Genomic DNA, 22842 nt, shown 5'->3' on the forward strand with positions numbered 1-22842 from the left:
GCAGCCACCTAAGTGGTTGCACAGGCAACAGCGGGAAACTATTTATTTTATTTTGTAAGCAGTTAGGTACAGGGAGAGCTTGCACGATGTCAGGCCAGCTTGTCATGCCTCAGACTTTTACAGAGCACAGGAGAACAACAGAAGTTCCAAAAAGCCTCTTCGTGTATCAGACAAGGTATGTTTTCTGGTGACGTGCCACCAAGCAGGTGAGGGAATAGAGAGAAGCTGAATCAAACAAGAGCCAAGACTGTTAGTTAGCCCTAAATCCCCAAATTTTTGCTGAAGTGTGGTTGAAGCTGTCTTTATTATGAAAAAAAGACATAAATGACAGTACAAAGTTATCTGGTGAATAAGATGGTATCCAAAAGCTACGTTTTTATGATGTATTTTGTATCAATAGACCTGAGGGAGGTCAGTCTTTATTAATCCCTAGGCTTGTACAAAATATTTGCAATGCTGCAACCATCAGCCAAAACACCCCTACTGATACGACAAACTACTATTGAGCTTTTTGAAAAGTATTTGACAATTTTTTGAAAAATCACTGCATACAGAAGCAGCAGCAACATCCCATTGCTTGATAACCTTGGACTTATTACATACCTAGGAAAAAATGCCATCAGAAGCAGACTCTGTGATACAACAAAAAAAGCAAGAGTCTGATAGTAAAATATGTTAATGTAATGACAGTGTGAGTACAAGAATACATCTCTTTTTTTCATCCCCAAGGCAAATCACAATTTTCTTCAGAATTTTTACCAAAAAAGAAAGGAGGGAGACCAAGGGGGATCAAATCAATCAATCAACTTACATGTGTATTGCAATCCAAAGAAAACAGAACAACTTACTCATAATCAACAAATATATGCTGTTTTCCTTACCTGAGATGCAGGAGGAGACAATAAACCTGACTTCAGTTCCTTTAATGTCTGCAGTAAAGAGGATACAGCTTCATCATTTGATGCAGACCAATCATTAACTGTTCTGTTAAACAGAAATAATTTTTCAGTATCAGATTGATTTGTGGCAACGTTAACATATATTTGATTCTTTCTCCCCACTGAATAACCTTTCAGTTTTAAAGCTGTACTTATGCAACTATTCATCACATAAAATACTATGAAGACACACAGAAATTATTAAGTTTTATTAATTCTTAAGAGTAAAACTTCTCAATAGGGCTGCATAGGATTTATTCAGGAGTCTGTATTTTATACCAGTCTGAAATTCTATCATGCAAATTCAGGCTGCAGCAATACATCACTAGTATTTTACTCTGCTGCTAAAGAAGCAAGAAATTACTGCTACTTGGTCACTCATTCCTGACCCCTAGCTTTTCCCTGCCGTGATCAATGGCATTTCTTGTTCTAAACATGCATACCTATACGCATGTTTATGGCTGGACTAGATGACCTTGAAGGTCCCTTCCAACCTAGATGATTCTATTATTCTATCTGTTGATAGATTCTATCTGATGATTCTATCATCAGAATGTTGATAGAATAGACCTGTTGATTCTATCTGATTTTTTGATTGCTCTCTAGCCTTACTGCTGCAGTTGCCAAATTACTAAAAGACTCTTTTCAGTAGGGCTTTTTTTGAGTTGTTCTTTTTAAGCAGGGTCACTTCACAGATCTAGTTCAAATGCAGGCACACAAGCTTCTAATGGGAATGGCTGCAGTGGGATGACAACAGCCAGAGTCTGCTGCCACCACAAAACCATGTCTTCAGACGTGGTTGAGTCTTGTAAGCAGATTCAGTCCCTTCAGCACAGGGCTGTCAGCCATGACCCACACAATTTCAGGAGTAGGATGGAAAGAAAACTACTATATTTATGAAGAACTACTCACTTATCTACGATTTTATATATGAACTCGTTCAGCTGCACAGCTACTAAAAGCAACTGCTGTCTTATCTTTTCAAGGTGCCATTGCTGCTGTTGCAAATGTGATTTTTCAGTTTCTTTTGTTGTGGTCTGCTTGGCATTTTGATCTTTGTTTAAGGTACACAATAGTTCTTGCTGACAGTTTGGAGATGGGAGATTTCTTTCTCTTTCTTCCAATACGTCCGGTATTTCTTGCAGCTCTTTAATTCTTTGTTCATCTCTCTGGTGTTGCTGTTCCAAGTTTTGCTATTTGAACAGAGTAAGTAGCAGTTAATTGCATCTTATATATACACACACACATATGTACATACACACATGTAAGTTTTGTTTTGTTTTTTTATACACACACAGGCTGCAAATAAAAGCATCACACCTAACTAGGATATATCTATTTCAGTGTTGCTTAAATAACAGACCACTTACAGGGAAAGGTTTACAGTACTGCCTTACAGAGCCACCAGGAAGCCATTTAATGACTCTGGAGTGGGCATTTTCTCCATCTATTTCCAGACATGGTGACTGACAAGTCTCAAGAGAGCCTGCAAAGCCTCCCTCCTCCTCTAAGGAAAGTGAAGGAGCTGAGAAACAAGGAGGGTACTGTTGCAAACCATAATTAGGGGTCTAGGTCAAAATAAGGGCAATGATATGAAACCTAGTTCGTGTTCAGTGTTTAATCCATATTATTCTCCATCTGTTAACAAAGGGCAATTTCCAGCATAGGCAAAGATCAACTATCAACAATAAACCCAGACCTAGAACCCTGAGAACAGCTGCATTTAAGAAATGCAGGAAAAGAGCTCATCTAATGCATTTTTCAGGATGCTTTGTTTAAGAGAAGGAAGCATTTCAATTAAAACCCACAATGGACAGGTTTAAATGCCAGTTTCTGGCCATTCCAATGTAAGGCAAGGCTTGCAGAGGCATTCTCACCAGTCTCTCTTGATCTCTCTGCCAGTCCCTCTGTTTCTCTAGCTCTGTTTGTTGCTGCTGCCTTTGCTCTGTCTCTCTCTCCTCTTTCTTGTTTTTATTGTGCTCTTTCATTGGCTCGAAGAGTGACTGCAGTTGTCCCCAGTCACTTTTCAGCTTTGCCTCTCTTTCCCTCTGGGTCTCTAAGGAACAGATTACCTCTCGCTTTTGACCCTGAAGAGATTCCAGTGTAGCTTGTAATTTGTCACTGGCCTCTCTCTCCTTCTGGGTTTCTTCGCAGCAGGTCTGTACTTCAGCCCCTGGCTTCCTTTTGAAACAAATGGCCTTCTGGTGCATTTTCTCAATAATAGCAGCTAGTTCCCTCGTTCGCAACCTCTCTTCTTCCAGCTGGGCTTGTAGCTCTCGAACAACGGCTTGTTCCAGTAGCAACTCCCTGTGCTGACAAGAAGCACTTTCTTTCACTCTCATGCTCAACTGTTCTGTCAAAACACGCTCATGATTCAAAGAATTCAGGAGCTCCAATGAACGATTTTTCTCAGCATCCAAAGTTCTCTGCAGCTCCAACAGTTTGGTCTGTTCCTGGGACAGCAATGCTTCACAGCGCGAGTGCTCGATCTGAAGTTCCTTGTGGAGATTATCATTAACTGCTTGCTCGTGCTCCAAGGATACAGCCAGTTGGCTGTTCTGCACCAACTGCAAGTCCAAGGCAGCCTGCAGCTCCTGTTCATAAGGGGAAGCACATATTACACATAATACTCCAGCACAAACACTCATTCACGGGGCAGGCAGGGATTTGGCCATTTTCAACTTCCTGTTTTATCCCAGAAGAAATTCAACATTGAACTAGAGTAGTTCAGGTATTAAAAAGTTTAATTTAAAATGACAATGTTAATTTTCTAATTACAAGTGCCAGAAGCATGCTTGTTAGCAACTTGACATCAGATAACAAAACCAAAGATTGTAATGTTAAAATATCTTCCAGTACACTATTTTCCTTCAATTAGCAAGACGCTCATTAGAAAATCACTATTCTTTACATCACTCAATCACCTTAAGTGACACCTGAAGCAGAAATAAGCCATGTCAATTTAAGAAGAACCAAAAATCTAATCAGTAAGAGTAGATGTAAAACCTCTGGATTTTAGAGCCCATATGTTTAAAGCACACAGCACAGGCTAATAAAAATAATCCATTCCTAGGTCCATTTTGGGAGCCAGCCTTTCTTCAGAAGGAAAGGAAGCAACTAAAGGGGTAGTCCTAGGCACTTGCTGTAAGAGCTGGCATTGCTGTCCTCCTCACAGGGGGTCTGCCCTACCCCTCCAGCCAGCACCACTTCTCCTCTGATCTTATAGAAAGTCAGGTCAGATGCTAAGTGGCATCAGCTTTCCATAGCAGGGCTTCAAGGGACAATTTGGAACGGACGACTGCAGCAGTGTGAACTGTTAATGTCTTAATCTGTTGTACAACTACAGCTGGAGCAATGCACTTTTCTCTTTGCCTTGGCTAAGACGGGCCCTGCCCTCCCTACATAAGCAGTCTTTTTACAAGATGGAGGACGTTAGCAACATGTACTGCCATGCAAGTAGTAACAAAAATCCCAACTAAGAAAAATCACCCACAAACCTAAACATCTACCAGAAAGATGATGTAAGAGGCCAAACTACAAGAAAATGAGCCAGAGTTATGTTTTCTCACATAGGGCACTTCACTAGGATTATTTTGGAGTTATCTGATAGAGTTTGGGTTTTGGTTTTTATTTTGAAAAAAAGTTTATGTTAAATCTTCTTCCTTTTAGAGTCATTGTAGGCCTTTTACAAGAACTGAGTCATTGCTATCACAGTATCAGAGAGAAAGCTGTTCGTTTGTTTTCTGTTCAATTTAGAAGAAAGTGAACAAAACCATACTTTGGTTAACCTCAAGAAACACACGTTACATTGCAAAGGCTCCAGTTATTCTCTGCCAAGCGTATGTATCATTGGGTGCTTGTGCATAGTCTCAGTTGATCATACACATCACATCCTCATAGCACTTTTGCTCTGGAATAAAGGGTTCAGTTACACAATTGTAGAATCTGGCTCTCTACACAGCACAGGGCAGCATAAAACTGATGCCAAAACCTCCAAACCCACTCAGAAGTTATGGAAAAAAATAATCCAAACCAAAAAACTTTCGCTTATTTTACCACAAGGAGGGTAACTGAAAGCTTTAATTCTGTGGAAACAAAATAAATGCTATGCACATTCAGTAGGAGTTTGGCAGGGGGAGGAATTTAAACAGTTATAAAAAAAAAAACCCTGCAAAAATAACCTGTTAGTTCACCTTTCTTGGTGCATAACATTAAGTGAAGCATTGAGATGTAGGGCATTACCTCCAAGGCCTTTGTCTTTTCATCTTCTGCTTTCTTATGCTGAAGCTGTTGTTCCTCAAACAAACCTCGTAGCTCTGTTTCCTTCAGGTGCTCTGTCTGCAAGTCTTCAAGTGCAGCTGTCAAATCCTTTTGGTTTTTTTCCAATGAAAAACTGAAAAGTTAAAAACGACACTTGTATCTATGTTCAGAACAGAACGTCCTCACTAGCAATGCAAGCAGGACATTTTGGGCTACTTCTTGTGAGTTGGTCTGTTGACTTATTGCTGTTTCTAAAGAGGGTCAAGTTTTCAAGTCACAGGTACTTACCGTCGGAAAATATTTACTTCCCCTGCAAGGAAAGCTAGAATTGCTCTATTTAATGACAGTTAAAAGATGGGGAGAAGTTACCTATCCTGGCAGCGCAAAACTGTTGTCCTGTGAGAGGAAAGAAAAAACACTGGCATACACTAGGAAGAGGATGGGGGAGTAAGGAAGGGTGGTGCAGAAAAAAACCCATACACAAGATGACAGGCAAACAGAACAACCAGCAGACTAAGATAAAAGCTGCAGGAGTGCGGTGTATCAGGGGTATGGGGATTTAGTATACCAACACAACATGCACTTGTTTCCGCAATCTTCTTAGTCAAGGTTACAGAAAAGATAAATGTACAAATTTGAGTTGAAGAATATATAAATTTAAGCAGTTAGTAAGGAAAAATGAGCGTATCCATGACAACTGAGAGAGGTTAGTTTTCCTCCTCCTGTTCCCAAGTGCTAAGCCATTTGTGGATCCAATGAGCATAAAACTCTTTCAGACCTGTTGATAAATAAAATAAATTAATAAATCTACTTCTCACCGTAACTGGTTTATCTCCCTCTGAAGCTCTTCTAGGGTTTTCTGCAGTCTTTCATTCTCTTGCTTACTTTCATAAAGCTCTGATTTCAGGGCTGCTTTTTCTTGTTTCAAGAGATCACATGTTTCAGAGGCTCTTTTCTGCTCCTCAGACAGGGTGTTATGCAAGTCACTTACAACAGATTTTTCCTGCTGAAGCTTATATTGTAATAATTCAACTAGGATAAGAAAAAGTTAACAGTTAGTTGCATTTCAGAGAATTTAACAATATGTTAGCAGTTATACTGGTGCAAATTGGGCAAAACCCCCTCAGCTGTATTAAAGTGTTCTTATCTGGAGAAACCACTTATTTTCAAATATGACAGGAATCAGTAGAGAAATACACACACAGAGAGCTAGTGTATATAGAAATACACTACCTCTATTTCTTTATCTATACTTTTCTTAATCTATATCTTTGCTGGTGGACCAGGCAAGGTGAGAAGAATGTGAAAGCTGGGCGAGACAGAGTTACTGTAATGTACTGTTACTAATGGATTCTAAACCTCATTAAGCAAACCCATCCATTTACTAGCAAACACATACATGAAGAATTTCCTGAAAACTAACAACAATATTCTACTACCCTTGAGAAGTTGTCTACATATGTGTAGTATTTAATATAGTCACCCTTCAGTTCTATTTTAAAGCTTCTCTTTGCTTTTCACAGGTTTTTCTTAACTACTAATATTAGAAAGAAGAATAATTCCTACCTCTTCTAAAATTGTAGGAAACCTGAAGGTATTAGTAAAATTGAGGAACTGTACAGCAACTGCTTCTTTGTGAAACAATCTTTTTTTGCCTTTTATCTTCTAGGCAAAAAAAGAAAGAACTGACATAGAAGACCAGATAACAAGAATTTGGGATTATGACTGCTGTGGTTTTGGCTGGATTGGCCAATCAGAATGACAGATGGTCCCTCCCTCCCCCTCTTCAAAGAGAGAAGAGGAAGAGGTAAAGAGATTTACCAGTTTAGGAAAATAAACTAAGCTACTTTAATGAAAATATTGATAAATAATGAAATAATAAATAATCAGAAAAGTAATTTTTAAAAAAAGGGGAAAAAAGGGTACACAGTATATACAAAATGGTATCAAGCTCCCAGGATGATGATGATGTCACCAGCAGGCACAGGGAAAAGTCCCAGGCTGGACTCGGGGATGGACAGGAGCTGGATTCTGGAGCTGGAGTCAGGAACGCTCGGATCAGGATCAAAGGCAGACGAACAGACAGGGTCCTCCTCAGACGTCGGCCATTGAAGGAAGAGCTGACCCTTTGATCCCTCAGCTTTTATACTCAGCATGGTGTGGATGGGTCAGGTTTGGGTCACCTGTCCTGTCTGCTCCTCCCCACAGGTGGGACCCCTCTACGCTTTTCCGCTTCCCACCCTCCAACGGGGCAAATAACAAATTTACCTGACCTTGGTTGTTACAGGAATAACTATAAACGAGCCTCTCTGCACACCATTCCTTGGTATAATCGGGTCTTACCACTGCAAGAGTGAACAGTTTCTGAACAAAATGCTGTTCACTTCAGAGTTTAGTTAGTTAGAAGAGGCCCAGCTAAAAAGTAAAATTACTGAGCAAAAAATTAGGTCTGTTTTACCCCAAACCAGGACAACTACCTTTCCTCCGAAGGTAGTGTTCTTGTTTGCTCCCGTGATCCTCCGCATTGGTGAGGGTTTCCTGTAACTGCTGCAGCTTCTCCTGGTTCTGAAGGTGTGTCATGCGCAGCTGAGCTCGCAGATCCTGTATTTCAGAGAGCAAGCTATTCCTGTCTGAGGACAAAAGCTGCTCAACAGCCATCTGACTCTGCTGCTCCTGAAAACGAAACAAGTCCTATTACATCTACATTCCCATATTTTCTACAAAAATAAACCCTAGAGAAACTTTTGTAATACAAGTACAGAGGCAACTTCAAATGACTAAGTTCATGCTTCATGTTAAGATTAAGTAAAACAGAAAAAAACCACTTCAATAGATTCCAAATAAAGTATAGTTATCAATAACAGTTCATACATCATTAAGACAAACCATCTCGTTTGAATCTAAAACCTAAATATTATCAGCAAAAAGATCCCAAAGAGATTCAGAGTTAGCTCAACATACACACTTTGCAAGAGAAGTCTGTGACACTCCTAGATGGAGTTCTTCCTCTCCTTCCCTTTTTATCAAATATTTTCTTTTTACTATCACAGTCTCCAGATCACTATATTTTCTGCATGCCAGCTAAAATAATCAATAGGCTTTGTAAGACAATATACAAAGTGTGAGAAAAATGGTACCAAAACATAGACTATAAAAGCCTACTGATCCCACACAATCTGATTAACGTACATAGTAAGATTTAATAACACAGGTAATAAAACTGTAAAAACCTCAAAAAAAAAAAAGGGGGGGGAACAGAAAAAGTGATTTATGAGCATAAGTTTTCTTACTTGTTGTTTCATGACATACTCCAGTTTTTCCACTAATGAACCTTCATCACCAGACTCAGGATTGGAGAAATGAGACGTCGAGTCAATTTGCAACACATTTCTCTCTTTCTCAAACACTCTCTGTACTGCTTGCAGAAGTTCTCCTCTCCAGTCAGCAGCAATACCTGAATGTTCCTGTTAAAAAAATAGTTTTTTTTAAACGGCATCTCTCTCAATCTGTTAATTTAAGCAGACCAAAGGTGTTCAGAAAGGAAAGAGTCCCTTGCTCCTTATATATATATATACACACATATATACACACACGAACACACATTTATATACATAACAATATACATTTCTATATATATATTAAAAAAAACCTGGCTACCTTGCTTTAAAGGATATTTTTATTGTCATACCTTGTCTCCTCTATCTGCCAGCTTGCTAAGGTAATCTTTCAGTGACTGTATAGCATCCAGCAAGGTTAAGCCCTCCTTCTGCCAACCCTCCATCACCGCTCTGGTCTCAGGAACATTTTGCAGCTCCCTAAAACCAAAGGGATGTTCTGACAAAGCCAGTATCTTGCGGCTCTCCTCATACACCATCTTCAGCACAGTCTGAAAAGGAAAAATGACCATAATGCATAATATTAGAAAACAGGCATCAGCACCCTGACAGCGTAAGAGCAGATAGTACCAGACAACAAATATTAAAAAGCTGTTGGAGGCTGTGATACAGATAAAGGCATGCAGGTCTGCCCTGCTACTTGGCATGTTTAATAAACTAAGAATACACATAGACACACACACATATATAGAATGAAACAACAGTTACCAGAGAATTTTTATCTCCGAACAACTGAGGTAAATATTTAAGAATACAGTGGCCACTGCATTCTTAAATACTGTATTCACAATATTAAAGTACAAATGGCAGCCTTGGCTAGTGCATCTTATTGCTGCGTACATAAACATGCTGATATGGAATTAAGCCAACGGATTGTACTTTATCTTGGTTGTTTCTGAACTATTTAGGTAACTCTTCTAGGAATAAATTAAATTCTAACAAGTCTGAAGCCATGTTACTAAACCCCAGTGAAGTCAGAAACTTGAATTATGTATTTAGACAACTTGTCTTAAGTTAGCAGATTATGCCCAAAGAACATCTCCCAAGATATTCAGTCTTAGTAACTTACAGAGTGGAAATGGGTTCCTCTGACATTATTAGCTAAAATAATCTCTTTTAAGTAAATTCCCCATTCACAAACTATTACATCATGCACAGATGTTTCCTGGTCTCTTTTCAAAAAAGGTCACTGGAGATTTAAGTCCATTTCTACATTTCTACCACCTCCTCCAAAAAAAAACCAAAAAACAAACCCAGCCTTGATGTGAAGCTGTTTCTCATTGCTACTCCCTTTAACAAAAATAATATGGAGTACTTTTCATTAAGTCTTGATAGTCTTTGCACTTTTTTTGAATGACTTAACTTTTGAAGCAACTTGAGTTATTTTTTGTCACTGGAATCAAAATAGTGATTACTTAAAGAACCAATGCTAATTGATGAAAACTTTGGTAAGCATTAACAACAGAAGCACAGTAAGTGCTCAAACTAAACACGCAGTACTGGAACGTGCAGTCAGACCTTACAGACAGTAAAATCTAGATCGTGGAAAGAAACTAAATAAAAAAAATTCTCTGTATCTTAAGGCAAAATAAAATTTACCTCTTCCATGAAGTCTATGAAACTACGCTCTATGAGAATTTTTTTTGATACAGAATCACAGAATGGTTTGGGTTGGAAGGGACCTTAAAGATCATCTAGTCCAACTCCCCTGCCACAGGAATGGGGACATCTTTCATTAGATCACGTAGCCCAAAGCCTTGTCCAACCTAACCTTGAATGTTTCCAGGGATGGAACATCCACAGCTTCCCTGGGCAACCTGTTCCAGTGTCTCACCACCCTCATCATAAAAAACCTCTTACTTATTTCCAATCTAAACCAACCCTCTTTCAGTTTAAAACTCTTGCCCTTCTCCTGTCACTACAAGCCCTGGTAAAAAGACCCCCTCCATCTTTCTCATAAGCCCCCTTTAAGTACTGAAAGGCTCCAATAAGGTCTCCGGAGAGCCTTCTGTTCTCCTGGCCGAACAACCCCAACTCTCTCAACCTCAAATCTCTCTCCTCATAGGAGAGGTGCTCCAGCCCTCTGATCATCTTTGTGGCCTTCCTCTGAACCTGCCTCAACAGGTCCATGTCTTTTCTGTGCTGAGGGCTCCAGAGCTGGATGTGGGGTCTCACCACAATGGGGGAGAGTCACCTCCCTTGACCTGCTGGCCATGCTTCTTTTGATGCAGCCCAGAATATGCTTGGCTTTCTGGGCTGCAAGCGAACAGTGCTGGCTCATGTCCATTCTTTCATCCAGCAGTCCTTCTCTGCACGGCTTCTCTCAATCCCTTCAGCTCTCAGCCAGTATTGATACCACTTGCTGCTCCTTGTCCATTGTAGAAAGCCACCAGATCAGTCAGGAACAATTTGCCTTTGGTGAAGCAATGTTGGCTGTATCTAATCACCTTCCTGTGTTCTATATGCTTCAATATAAGTGCCAGAAGGATCTTAGCGATGATCTTAGTGGGCACTGAGGTGAGGCTCAAAGGTCAGTAGGTTTCCAGGGTCCTCTTTATCACCCTTTTAAAAAATGGGTGTGGAGTTTCTTTTTTTTCCCGTCACTGGGGACTTCACTTGACTGCCATGACTCTTCAAACATGTAGTTGATAAGCTGCTCAACGTCATCTGCCAATTTTCACAGGACCCTGGGATTGATCTCTTCTGGTGCCACAGACTTGTATACGTTCAGGTTCCTCGGGTTGCCTTGAACATGATCTTCTCTTACAATGGAAGGGACTTAAGATGTGAGAGAAGTGATTGGCAATGAAAATTTGGCAAAAAAAGTTGTTGAGTACCTCAGCCTTGTCAGTTGTCACCAGTACTCCTGTCTTATTTATCATGTGTGTGCACACACATTGTCTTTAATCTTCCTTTTCTGTCCAATTTACTAGTAGAAGCCCTTCTTATTACTCTTCCTCACATTCCTTGCCAAATTCCCCTCCAAATGTGCCTTAGCTTTCCTGATCCCATCCCTATACGTCCAGGCTGCATCCCTATATTCTTCCCAGGTTACATATCCCTGGTTCCACTGCCTGTACATTTCCTTAGTTGTCACCAGTACTCCTGTCTTATTTATCATGTGTGTGCACACACATTGTCTTTAATCTTCCTTTTCTGTCCAATTTACTAGTAGAAGCCCTTCTTATTACTCTTCCTCACATTCCTTGCCAAATTCCCCTCCAAATGTGCCTTAGCTTTCCTGATCCCATCCCTATACGTCCAGGCTGCATCCCTATATTCTTCCCAGGTTACATATCCCTGGTTCCACTGCCTGTACATTTCCTTCTTACACTTTAGTTTGACCAGGCAGTCCTTACTCAGCCATGCTTGTCTCCTGCCTTCCTTCTTTGCTTGATTTCTCACACGTGGGAATCAAAACCTTTGCTGCTCTAAAAAAAGTGTCCTTAAATAGCTGCCAGGTCAGTTCTGCTCCTTTATCCCCCAATGGCAGTTTCCCAGGAAGTCCCATCCACAAATTCCTCAAACAACTGAAAACTTACTCTCCTAAGATTCAGCATCCTGAATCTACTCTGTTTTTCAAAGTCAGCTCTGCACAATCTATCCTTTTTTTTTTTTTTTTTTCCTCCTTTTTTTTTTTCTTTTTAACATAGGAGAAACCCTGCTGCCTCTCCTTCCTTGCCTCCAAAGTCCAAGGCATATACTTTCTTAAACTTGCCTTACTGACTGACTACAGTAAGCAATCACTGCTCAGTCTTCTCTATATTCTTCATGCTCCTGCAACGGACTCTGAAAGATCCCTCCACACCTTGCAGTGGTGTTTCCACAGCTCTCCATCACATCAGAATGACAAGAATAGGCAGGGGAGCATGACGTCAGCTAGCTATGCTTATTTACGAGGCAGATTTCTGTAAAGACTCCAAGACAAACCAAATTAGTCCTTGTATCACCACATTCTGGAACATCACCAGTGCTGTTGCAACCACCTAGCAAAACTTTTTCAATTCTAGCAAGTACAAGCAAGACAAATGTCTGTAAATTTGTCCCATGAGATGCAAAAATGACTCAAGAACCATAATCAACCTTAAGTTTAAACCATCACAGAACAGTTCACAGTGTAAAGGAAGCAGCTAGGTCTATTTTATATTAGCATTTCATTTTTGACATTTCAGTTTTAATTTGTTGGTATTCTTCTATTAATCATATGTTACCTTCAGCTGTGGTGAAAGTATTTCCTTTTCTCTCATTGATTCCATAGTATCTGGAAACATTCCATGGTACTGCAGATAAGCCATGAAACTAGCATCCAGGTGGTCTGACGTTTGTAGCTCCTGCTTTAGTTTAGCTGCCAAAGTTGAGCTGGTATCTGAAGAAAAAGACACAAGTGTTACATAGATGAAAAGAACACCAAACCAGCATAATTGCTTGCAAAATAACCAGGATTTCTTCTGTTACTATGAATGCAGGGCCAGCTGAAGTTAGATGGTTGAGATCTCAACTAACTTAAAAGGTTTTAAGTTGCCTTTAGCACCAGAGAAAGTGCAGTAATTAAGCCAGGACTCACTAAAACCCCATGTCTCCTTCTCAGGATGTAAAGATGAAAAGGCAAAAGCAGGCTTCCACTAGTAAAAATATATAAGTCTTTCTAAACAAAGAACCACCTGACAAAGGCATAGCTTTCAAATACAAACCGTACAGTAAAAGAAAATGGAAGAGGAAAGGTTAGAATATTTTTATACTGAAGTTAACAAAAGGTTAAAGGAATCTACGAAGTTTAACTTACTGCTGCCATATCCATCGCTCATTGCATCTATGGCAGATGCTCTTGATCTTACATCATCTTGTAAATCAGAAGGGGTTAAAGTTAGATTATCAGCTTTTCTCATCTGCTGGGAAATAATTTTTCATAAATTTAGTTTTCTGAATCCAGCTGTAGTTTTCTGGATTTATAACAACTTTGTTACTAGTGCAGATTTTAGCAAATGCCTACTTGATCATAGTCAGAGATGGCAAATACGATGATGAATGAAACATCACTGCTCTTTGGAAGCTATTCCATCTCTGTTTTTTCTCCCTTTCAACAGTCTTAAGAAACAGACATGTATTTATAATAAAATACCCTTCAAAAGCAAGGCACAAAAATATACAGCCAGAGATTAATTTTCTGAAGTACAGACTCTATCCTCAGGTGAAATGATACGACACAAACATATAAAATTATTGCATTAAAAAGAAAAACCTCTATTCTCCAGTTTTGAAACAGTCTCTTTTAACATTCAATGACAGATATTCATATGTGGAGAACTGTTACAGTAAATTGAGTACCATGGTAGCAAAAAAGTTTCACAGGTTTTAGCTTAATTACTTGCACATGAAGTATTAGCACAAATTTATCAGTTACTTCCATGTAGCGTCTCTGCAAAAGCACCAGGATTTGAAGAGTCCTTTCAACAAATCTTCTGAGAACACAAGGGCAATACTCATGTTTTTACTGACACCACATCAGCAGCATGCAGGATGCAAAACCTGCTGTAAACAGCTTACTGATAATTTCTAAGTTTTGGAAGACTGTTTTCAACTATTAGAAGCCATGGTTGACAGTGTTTTAATACAGGCCAGAATGTGCTCCACAATTTATCAGTGAGAGAGGAACTAAATATCATATGTCCAGAACATAGCTGGACCTACGCCTCTCACTGTGTATGTTTCTACTACTTTGAAGCCAATGGCCCAACAATGATCCAAGTAGGACAGAGCTGAGCCGTCTTTTTTAATTAGAATTAAATCAGACATGAAATATCACTTACTAAAACCTTCTTCTCCATATCTTGGTCATCAGAGTAGGCACTTTGAGAGAAAGCTGGAGATTTTCTATCTACTCCCACTGCTGCCTCCTCACTGCCATTTTCATACAGGTTAGAATATCCCAGCAACAGAGAATTATCTTCTTGCATGGATGACCTGGAGTGTATAATTTCAAAATCTGTGCTTTCAACTTCTGAAAAGGGTGTCAGATGAAGCATTGGTTGAAGCTCCATGCTTATATCTTGCTTTCTCACAATCTCAGGTGAGCCCCATGAAGCCATTCCTGTAATGAAATTCTGGAAGTCTTTTGTTGAAGTGTCTTTGCCTATGTTCAAATTGTGTTTTGGAGAATCAGCAGTTTGATGAATTTCCAACATTTGCTGGCAATGCTTTTTCAAACCTTGCTCTTCTTCAGACTTGGTGATCATGTCCAATTCCTGAGTCAAGATATTTTCTTGCGATTGGTTAATCTGACTTTTTGTATTTATATTGTGAGCCATCAAGTCAAACATAACTTCATCTTTTTCCTACAATGAAATAACACATATTAATTGCTCAATGGAATTTAAATATGATTTTGCAAACTGAAAAACATGCACTTAAAAATATCTTCTCAAATTTAACAGTCATATCTCTTATTATTCCCAGATTTTATGTAAATCATTTTTACAACAGTTTAGTGTATTTTATATGCGAGTTAACTGGGCCTTTTAACAAGCATATCATCAATAGAAGAAAAAAATAATCTTTACAATAAGGAAATTTATTTCTGCAGAGATGAATTCTGTATCAATCAGGAAAAAGGCTCTTCCCTATAGCTATGCAGATAACCTTCCTACTTTCAAATAAAACCAAATCAAAACCTGTTGCTTTCCTAACTGGACAAATCTCCTGAACTATCTTAAATCTTAATTCCTGACTGCGGGAACCAGGAAAAAAATGGTTAAGAAGTCTACAGATGGTTCCTTTGCCTGCCATTTCAATGCAGGATAAACTGACGACCATCTCCTTCCAGTCACTGGAGGGAACAGCAACATGGATTCACATGTCCCATCATGTGACACATAGAGCAGCCATATATACCAACATGCTATATCCTAAATTTTGGTAGGGCTTGTACCTTTTATCATTCTTTTCCTACAGGACTACTCTACCTTTTTTTTCAATTTTATTTTTTCCAAGCATCAAACAACCAACTTAGGTCTCTGCTGACCAGCAACACTGCGGACCATTTCTCAAACTCTGACTCCATAAAAACAGACCAAAGTCTTTCTACACAACAACCATCTCTGACAGAGTCCAGCTGGGAAATACAACTAGCATGGACACAACAGGTATCCATCTTCCTCAGTTACTGTGATCCTTGCACATAACCAGCTATTTTCCACCCTGAGGGCTTAAGTATCTGAATGGCCATAGAACCTTTCCAGCATCTTTCCCATAGTGTGAGGGCATGGTCACAGACCAGGCCAAGGCTGAACTTCCACCTTCAAACTGCAGAGACATCTGAATAATGTCAATACTGTGAACATGCAGATACATCCCTACCTACCTTACTACAAGGGCTCTCATTTGGTCAGCACTTCTATATGAAGAGCTTTCTTTCCTTCCCAAGACCTCTTGAAGTTATTGTTCTTCTGTGACGTTAATTCTCTTTTCAACAAGCAGGTGTACAGACACCATGGGAAGGATGCAGTTTTAGAGCCAGTGCCCCAACAAGTCCCACTGTTTGCTCCAAAAGGCAAGTCGTCAAACCTTATTCCTGTCTTTCAGCCTGTTATTCACTCCACCAGGAGGCCAACATCCAAGTGGAACACCTCTGAACCACATCATGAAAATACCTTTACTCTAATCCTTGTAACCTCAGGGATTCAGGTTAGTAGGATGTGCCATCACCAAGTGTTTAAGGAACCCTAAGGTTAATGCCCAACTCAATGTAATTCCAGGACTTACTGATGCCATTGATACAGACACTCCTAAGGGAAAAGTAGGCACAAGTGTGGTCATGGCAAAGGCTGTGCCTCTTCTGTGGCAGAAAGGAGACTCCAGAACATATACTGAGCATGCCAAGCTGCAGCTTCTCTTCAAATGGCTCCATAACTCACGTAGAAGGTCTGGCTACCTTGTTCCCTCCACTTTTTCATCTTCAGTGCCCCAGGCACTGAATGCTCTCAAAGCCCCCCCTGAAGCTGGCCCACCTACTGCTTTAAGATAGGTCTGTTTCCCCTTCTTGTTGCCTTCCCCCCAACCCCTTCTCTCTTCAAATGAGGAATTTTTGAATCCCTAGTTCTGTAGTTTCCTCTCTATTTCACCGCCATCAGCCTGAAGAAGTTTTAACAGGACTAGAACAATCTTCTTGACAAGGACCCCTGCCAGACAGCAGAGCTTTGCCCTGTTTTGTGAAATGGTACCTCCCCAAGCATCCTGCAATCCAAGGTCTACACATCCCAGGCCACATATGCAGTCAACATCTTTCTGTTTGACAATTCTTATTGATTTTTCCTTCAATCACTCAATCCAAGTAATTTTAAGATGAAGTTATTCTTTTGATCTTCTAGATTCTGTGGCTAAGACTCTAAATGATGCATTGTTTGAAAAGATATTTTAGCTTATTTTAAACCTGCCACCATGCAAATTGCATTTCACCCTCCATACCACTTACATTGTAAGATACAATTAAATATTGTTCTCTCTTTTTAGAGCACCATTTTAATCCTTTTGTGTTATTAATCCATCTTAGCTGATAAGCCCTAGCCTGTTTAAGCCTCATGCTAGCTGCAAGTGCTTTACACTTTTAGCTGCTCCTTCAGCTTTCATTTTAATACATTTCCTAATTTTCATATTGTTCCCACTTTTGAACACAAGAATAACTGCAGTGGTATTCTTTGCTCCTCTAAGAATGCTGCATTTGTTTGTGTTATACTCACTATTACACAAGGGCTCTTAGATGTTTGCCATTTGAACCAACTCTCATTCACTATTCAGGATTAAGCGAAGAGCTGCCTAATCTCATGAGGGTTTCTGCCTTGGTACTCCAAGCAGCAGTCATTTCTTTTCCTCTGAAGATGTTCTGTATAACGGCATTTAATTAATGCATACTAGAGCGGCAGGAAGTACACAAATACTGTTCTTTTTCTTCTTCTCCAGCTTTCAGGTTCATGGTCAATATCAACTATGGATAGTTGATACTCCAAACCAAATATTGTCCTTTTCTTATACTGGGATTAACTAGATCAGTAGGAAAAGGTCTATTGTAACAAATGCATGAAGACATGGTAGTTTGTTTACTTTGACTCAACACATTCTACAACTTTGATGATATCCCTCCTCAGCCTACTGTAAAACTTTTAGCACTTCAACATGGAAATACATATACTGACATATATACGTGAGCTTAAACATTTCATAATTTAAGTTTCTACTTGAGAAGTGATTTTTAAATCATTTAGCTGCCCCCAGAATTCCAGCATACCTTTACATCCTTCAAAATTTTACTAGTTCTCTCTTCACTGAATTTGAAGTCTTTTTTTGCTGATCCTAATTTAGAATTATGTTCTTCTTTATGAGATGCCACCTTTACAATTACATTCTTTTCATTCTCTGAAGTGTTCACTGCCTTCACCTCTCCCTGCATCATGCTCAAAGAAAAAATATGCACCTGGACACACACAAGTCTATGGGGCCAGATGGAATTCACCCAAGGGTACTCAGGGAGCTGGTGGGAGAGCTCACCAAGCCTCTCTCCATCATCTATCAACAATCCTGGTCAACAGGGCCGGAAGGAGGATCTGGGAAACTATAGGCCTGTCAGCCTGATCTTGGTACCACAAAAGATCATGGAAAGGATCATCCCGGGAGAGCTCTCACGGCAAGTGCAGGGCAGGCAAGGGATCAGGGCCACCCAGCATGGGTTTAGGAAAGGGAGGTCCTGCTTAACCAACTTGATCTCTTTCTATGACCGTGTGACCCGCTTTCTCGATGAGGGGCAAGCTGTGGACATTGTCTACCTGGACTTTGGCAAGGCCTTTGACACCGTCCTCCATGGCGTTCTCCTGGAGAAACTGGCGAATCATGGCATAGACAAGTGTACCCTTCACTGGATAAAAAACTGGCTGGATGGCCGTGCCCAGAGAGTTGTGATTCATGGGGTGAAATCCAGTTGGTGACCAGTCACCAGTGGTGTCCCTCAGGGCTCAGTTTTCGGGCCCGTCTTGTTTAATATCTTTACTGATGATCTAGATAAGGGGATTGAGTGCACCCTCAGTAAGTTTGCAGATGACACCAAACTAGGTGGGAGTGTTGATCTGCTTGAGGGTCGGAAGGCTCTACAGAGGGACCTGGACAGGTTGGATCAGTGGGCCAAGGCCAATGGGATGAGGTTTAATAAGGCCAAGTGCCAGGTGCTGCATTTTGGTCACAACCACCCCAGGCAACGCTACAGGCTTGGGGAAGAGTGGCTGGAAAGCTGCCCAGCAGAAAGAGACCTAGGAGTGTTGGTGGACAGCCAGCTGAACAGGAGCCAGCAGTGTGCCCAGGTGGCCAAGAAGGCCACCAGCATCCTGGCCTGTGTCAGGAACAGCGTGGCCAGCAGGAGCAGGGCAGTGATGGTGCCTCTGTACTGGGCACTGGTGAGGCCTCACCTCGAGGGCTGTGTCCAGTTCTGGGCCCCTCACTACAGGAAGGACATTGAGGGGCTGGAGCGTGTCCAGAGGAGAGCCACCAAGCTGGGGAGGGGTCTAGAGAACAAGTCCTATGAGGAGAGGCTGAGGGAACCGGGCATGTTTAGTTTGGAGAAGAGGAGGTTGAGGGGAGACCTCATTGCCCTCTACAGCTCCCTGAAAGGAGGGTGTAGAGAGGTGGGGGTCGGTCTCTTCTCTCAAGGGAATAATGACAGGACCAGAGGAAATGGTCTGAAGTTGGGGCAGGGGAGGTTTAGATTAGATATTGGGAAGAATGACTTTCCTGAGAGGGTGGTCAGGCACTGGAACTGGAACAGCCTGCCCAGGGAGGTGGTGGAGTCACCATCCCTGGAGGTATTTAAGAAACGTATAGATGGGGCACTTCAGGGCATGTTCTAGTGCCTGAGATTATTGGTTTGTGGGGTGGGTGTGATGTGGTGAGGTGTTGTGTTTTGTGGGTTTTATTTGTTTGTTTTTTTGGTGGTTTGGTTTTGTTCTTTTTTTTTTAAAGGTTGTACTCTATCTCAGAGGTTCCTTCTAACCACAGTGATTCTGTGATCCTGTGATATTTTTTGTGAGCCATTTCCCTATTCATGTATATTGCATATTTTCCATACATTCTCAAATTGTATCTAAATTAACTAAGATTTTAAAGTTGTGTATGCACCTCACACTTTATGTATATACAGTCTCCTCTCGCCAAGGAGACCAGTTCCAGTATAGGTAAATCCGCACTGGGGAAGAGAATCGCGGCAAAAAAGGGCTGGCTCCAATTAGTGATGGAGCTCAGGGAGGAGGTAAGTTGAGGAAAATCAGGGAATGTGCGAGGGAGAAGGACACAGTTGCACCCTGCCTCCCGTAACAGAAACCAAGCAGGCAGACAGAGCCCCATCTACAGAGAACTCCCTGTCCCTCCTGACAGGCTTAAGAAGGCAACTTGAAGGATGGGGGGCCAACGAAGCAGGCATGTCTCCCCAGGAACTCCCCCACCTCCCCAGGTACCCTTAAAAAACAGGTATGAGGCTCTGCAAAGGGAAACCAATGATGATGGGAAGGGTAACTCACTGTCTACACAGATGTCGCCAGGGTTAAGTCGTACTAAACCCAGCTCCTGACAGGCTTAAGAAGGCAACTTGAAGGATGGGGGGCCAACGAAGCAGGCATGTCTCCCCAGGAACTCCCCCACCTCCCCAGGTACCCTTAAAAAACAGGTATGAGGCTCTGCAAAGGGAAACCAATGATGATGGGAAGGGTAACTCACTGTCTACACAGATGTCGCCAGGGTTAAGTCGTACTAAACCCAGCATCAAAACATCCTCAGTTCAGAAAAAAAGACAGGCCATTGTTGTAGGCGACTCCATCCTGAAGGGAGCAGGAGGCCTGATATGCAGACCTGACCCACTTCTCAGGGAGCTCTGCTGCCTCCCTGGGCCCAGGTGAAAGACATAAAAAGGAAACTTCCCTCCCTGGTAAGCCCCTCAGATTATGACCCCTTACTCATTTTGCAGGCAGGCAGAGATGAGCTAGTAACAAGAAACTCAAGGGCAATCAAAAGAGACTTCTGGGCCATGGGACAAGTAGTCAAAGGGTCAGGAGCTCAGATCATGTTCTCCTCTGGCATCCCAGTGGCAGGGAAGGATGAGGAAAGTAACCAGAAGAGTCAGCAGATCAATGCCTGGCTCCAAGCCTGGCGTCAGAGGCACAACTTTGGGGTTTTTGAGCACAGGAAGGTTTACACAACACCAGGCCTGCTGGAGACAGATGGGGTACACCCGTCTCAAAAGGGGAAGAGGGTCTGTCTTTGCACAGGAGTTGGTAGGGCTCATCAAAAGGTCGTTAAACTAAGTTTGAAGGGGTAAGGGGGGGAATCCATCAGCAGAGATGCAAGGGTCATCAATGGATTGTGAACTATGGCTGTGCCTGGGAACGGTCAGATAGAAGTTAGGCCTTCCTACACCAAAAAGGTGGTGGGACCAGTAGCCCAGCTGAAGTGCTTTTACACTAATGCATGCAGCAGGTGTGGAACTGGAAGGAGGAGCTGGAAGCCATGGTGCAGCAGGAAAGCTATGATGCAGTCACCATCACAGAAACGTGGTGGGATTACTTGCATGACTGGAGTGCTGCAATGGATGGCTACAAACTCTTCAGAAAGGACAGGCAAGGAAGGAGAGGAGGAGGGGTGGCCCTGTATGTTAGGGAGGGTTACAAATGTCAAGAACTAATTGAGGGTAAAAGTAAGGTTGAGTGCCTATGGGTAAGAATCAGGGGGAGGGCCATCAAGGCTGATATCTTGGTGGAAGTCTGCTGGGAGACAGACAGTCTGCTGGGAGACAGGTCTGTCTGGTGGGAGTCTAGGAACCTTCTAGACTGTTCCTCAGCAGATCAATGCCTGGCTCCAAGCCTGGCGTCAGAGGCACAACTTTGGGGTTTTTGAGCACAGGAAGGTTTACACAACACCAGGCCTGCTGGAGACAGATGGGGTACACCCGTCTCAAAAGGGGAAGAGGGTCTGTCTTTGCACAGGAGTTGGTAGGGCTCATCAAAAGGTCGTTAAACTAAGTTTGAAGGGGTAAGGGGGGGAATCCATCAGCAGAGATGCAAGGGTCATCAATGGATTGTGAACTATGGCTGTGCCTGGGAACGGTCAGATAGAAGTTAGGCCTTCCTACACCAAAAAGGTGGTGGGACCAGTAGCCCAGCTGAAGTGCTTTTACACTAATGCATGCAGCAGGTGTGGAACTGGAAGGAGGAGCTGGAAGCCATGGTGCAGCAGGAAAGCTATGATGCAGTCACCATCACAGAAACGTGGTGGGATTACTTGCATGACTGGAGTGCTGCAATGGATGGCTACAAACTCTTCAGAAAGGACAGGCAAGGAAGGAGAGGAGGAGGGGTGGCCCTGTATGTTAGGGAGGGTTACAAATGTCAAGAACTAATTGAGGGTAAAAGTAAGGTTGAGTGCCTATGGGTAAGAATCAGGGGGAGGGCCATCAAGGCTGATATCTTGGTGGAAGTCTGCTGGGAGACAGACAGTCTGCTGGGAGACAGGTCTGTCTGGTGGGAGTCTAGGAACCTTCTAGACTGTTCCCTCTCAGCTATGTTGTGTGCCCAGCTGATATCTGGTAGGTTGAAGTCTCCCACCAGGACAATCATTACTAAACTGAGATCAAGCAGCTGTACTCTTACTCTGGACAAGAGAAAAACAGTGTTGCAGCATGTGATTTCCACCAGGAAGCTGATAACTGACCTTGATGAGTTACTGCTACTACTAAGTGGCTATTACAACCTAAAAGAGACCTATAGAGACAGATAAACACAGCCAGTAGACCTGGTATAAAGCATATTTGGTTATGGCAGTTACTTATGTTATTTAAACAGGGATCTAACAATCATTATCTGTATAAGCAACATGGTCCAGTAGACCACTAGACTGGAGGCCAGGTGGCTAAGCTCTGCTCCTGCCTTGCATACATACATTCAGCAGTCTGAAGTACGTCATTCTGCATAGGTCATTCAACGCTATTCCCACCCGATGCCTTTTTCTGGGGGATTTCTGAGACAAACCCTGAATGTACAGTATCACCTAGGCAAATGGCATTGACCCAAACTGGAACTTTTAAGCAAATAAAAATACAAACACCAGTAATGATCACATATTTTGCATAGCTACACAATTCAGTTCCCTTATAAAATTAACATAAGTGATTTTACGTAGTGACTATCCTATAATTTCTTTAAATAAGTAGAGATGGCATTTGAGTATCA

The 22842-nt window shown here is 41.6% G+C and overlaps 1 protein-coding gene across 1 annotated transcript in view; it reads right to left on the bottom strand.

The window, feature by feature from the left end:
- Positions 1–22842, bottom strand: part of PCNT (pericentrin) — a 97387-nt gene that overhangs the window by 12678 nt on the left and 61867 nt on the right. Inside the window, exons 33-43 of the mRNA XM_014949236.1 lie at positions 14401–14925; positions 13377–13482; positions 12805–12959; positions 8887–9084; positions 8489–8662; positions 7676–7871; positions 6017–6230; positions 5181–5331; positions 3011–3532; positions 1851–2131; positions 882–984 (exon numbers count right to left, since the gene is read on the bottom strand). Of these exons, the coding sequence (XP_014804722.1) occupies positions 882–984; positions 1851–2131; positions 3011–3532; positions 5181–5331; positions 6017–6230; positions 7676–7871; positions 8489–8662; positions 8887–9084; positions 12805–12959; positions 13377–13482; positions 14401–14925 (2625 nt within the window). The remainder of the gene's footprint in view (positions 1–881; positions 985–1850; positions 2132–3010; positions 3533–5180; positions 5332–6016; positions 6231–7675; positions 7872–8488; positions 8663–8886; positions 9085–12804; positions 12960–13376; positions 13483–14400; positions 14926–22842) is intronic.

The sequence above is a fragment of the Calidris pugnax genome, unplaced genomic scaffold, assembly GCF_001431845.1.
Source record: "Calidris pugnax isolate Ruff unplaced genomic scaffold, ASM143184v1 scaffold75, whole genome shotgun sequence".
Taxonomy (NCBI): Eukaryota; Metazoa; Chordata; class Aves; order Charadriiformes; family Scolopacidae; genus Calidris; species Calidris pugnax.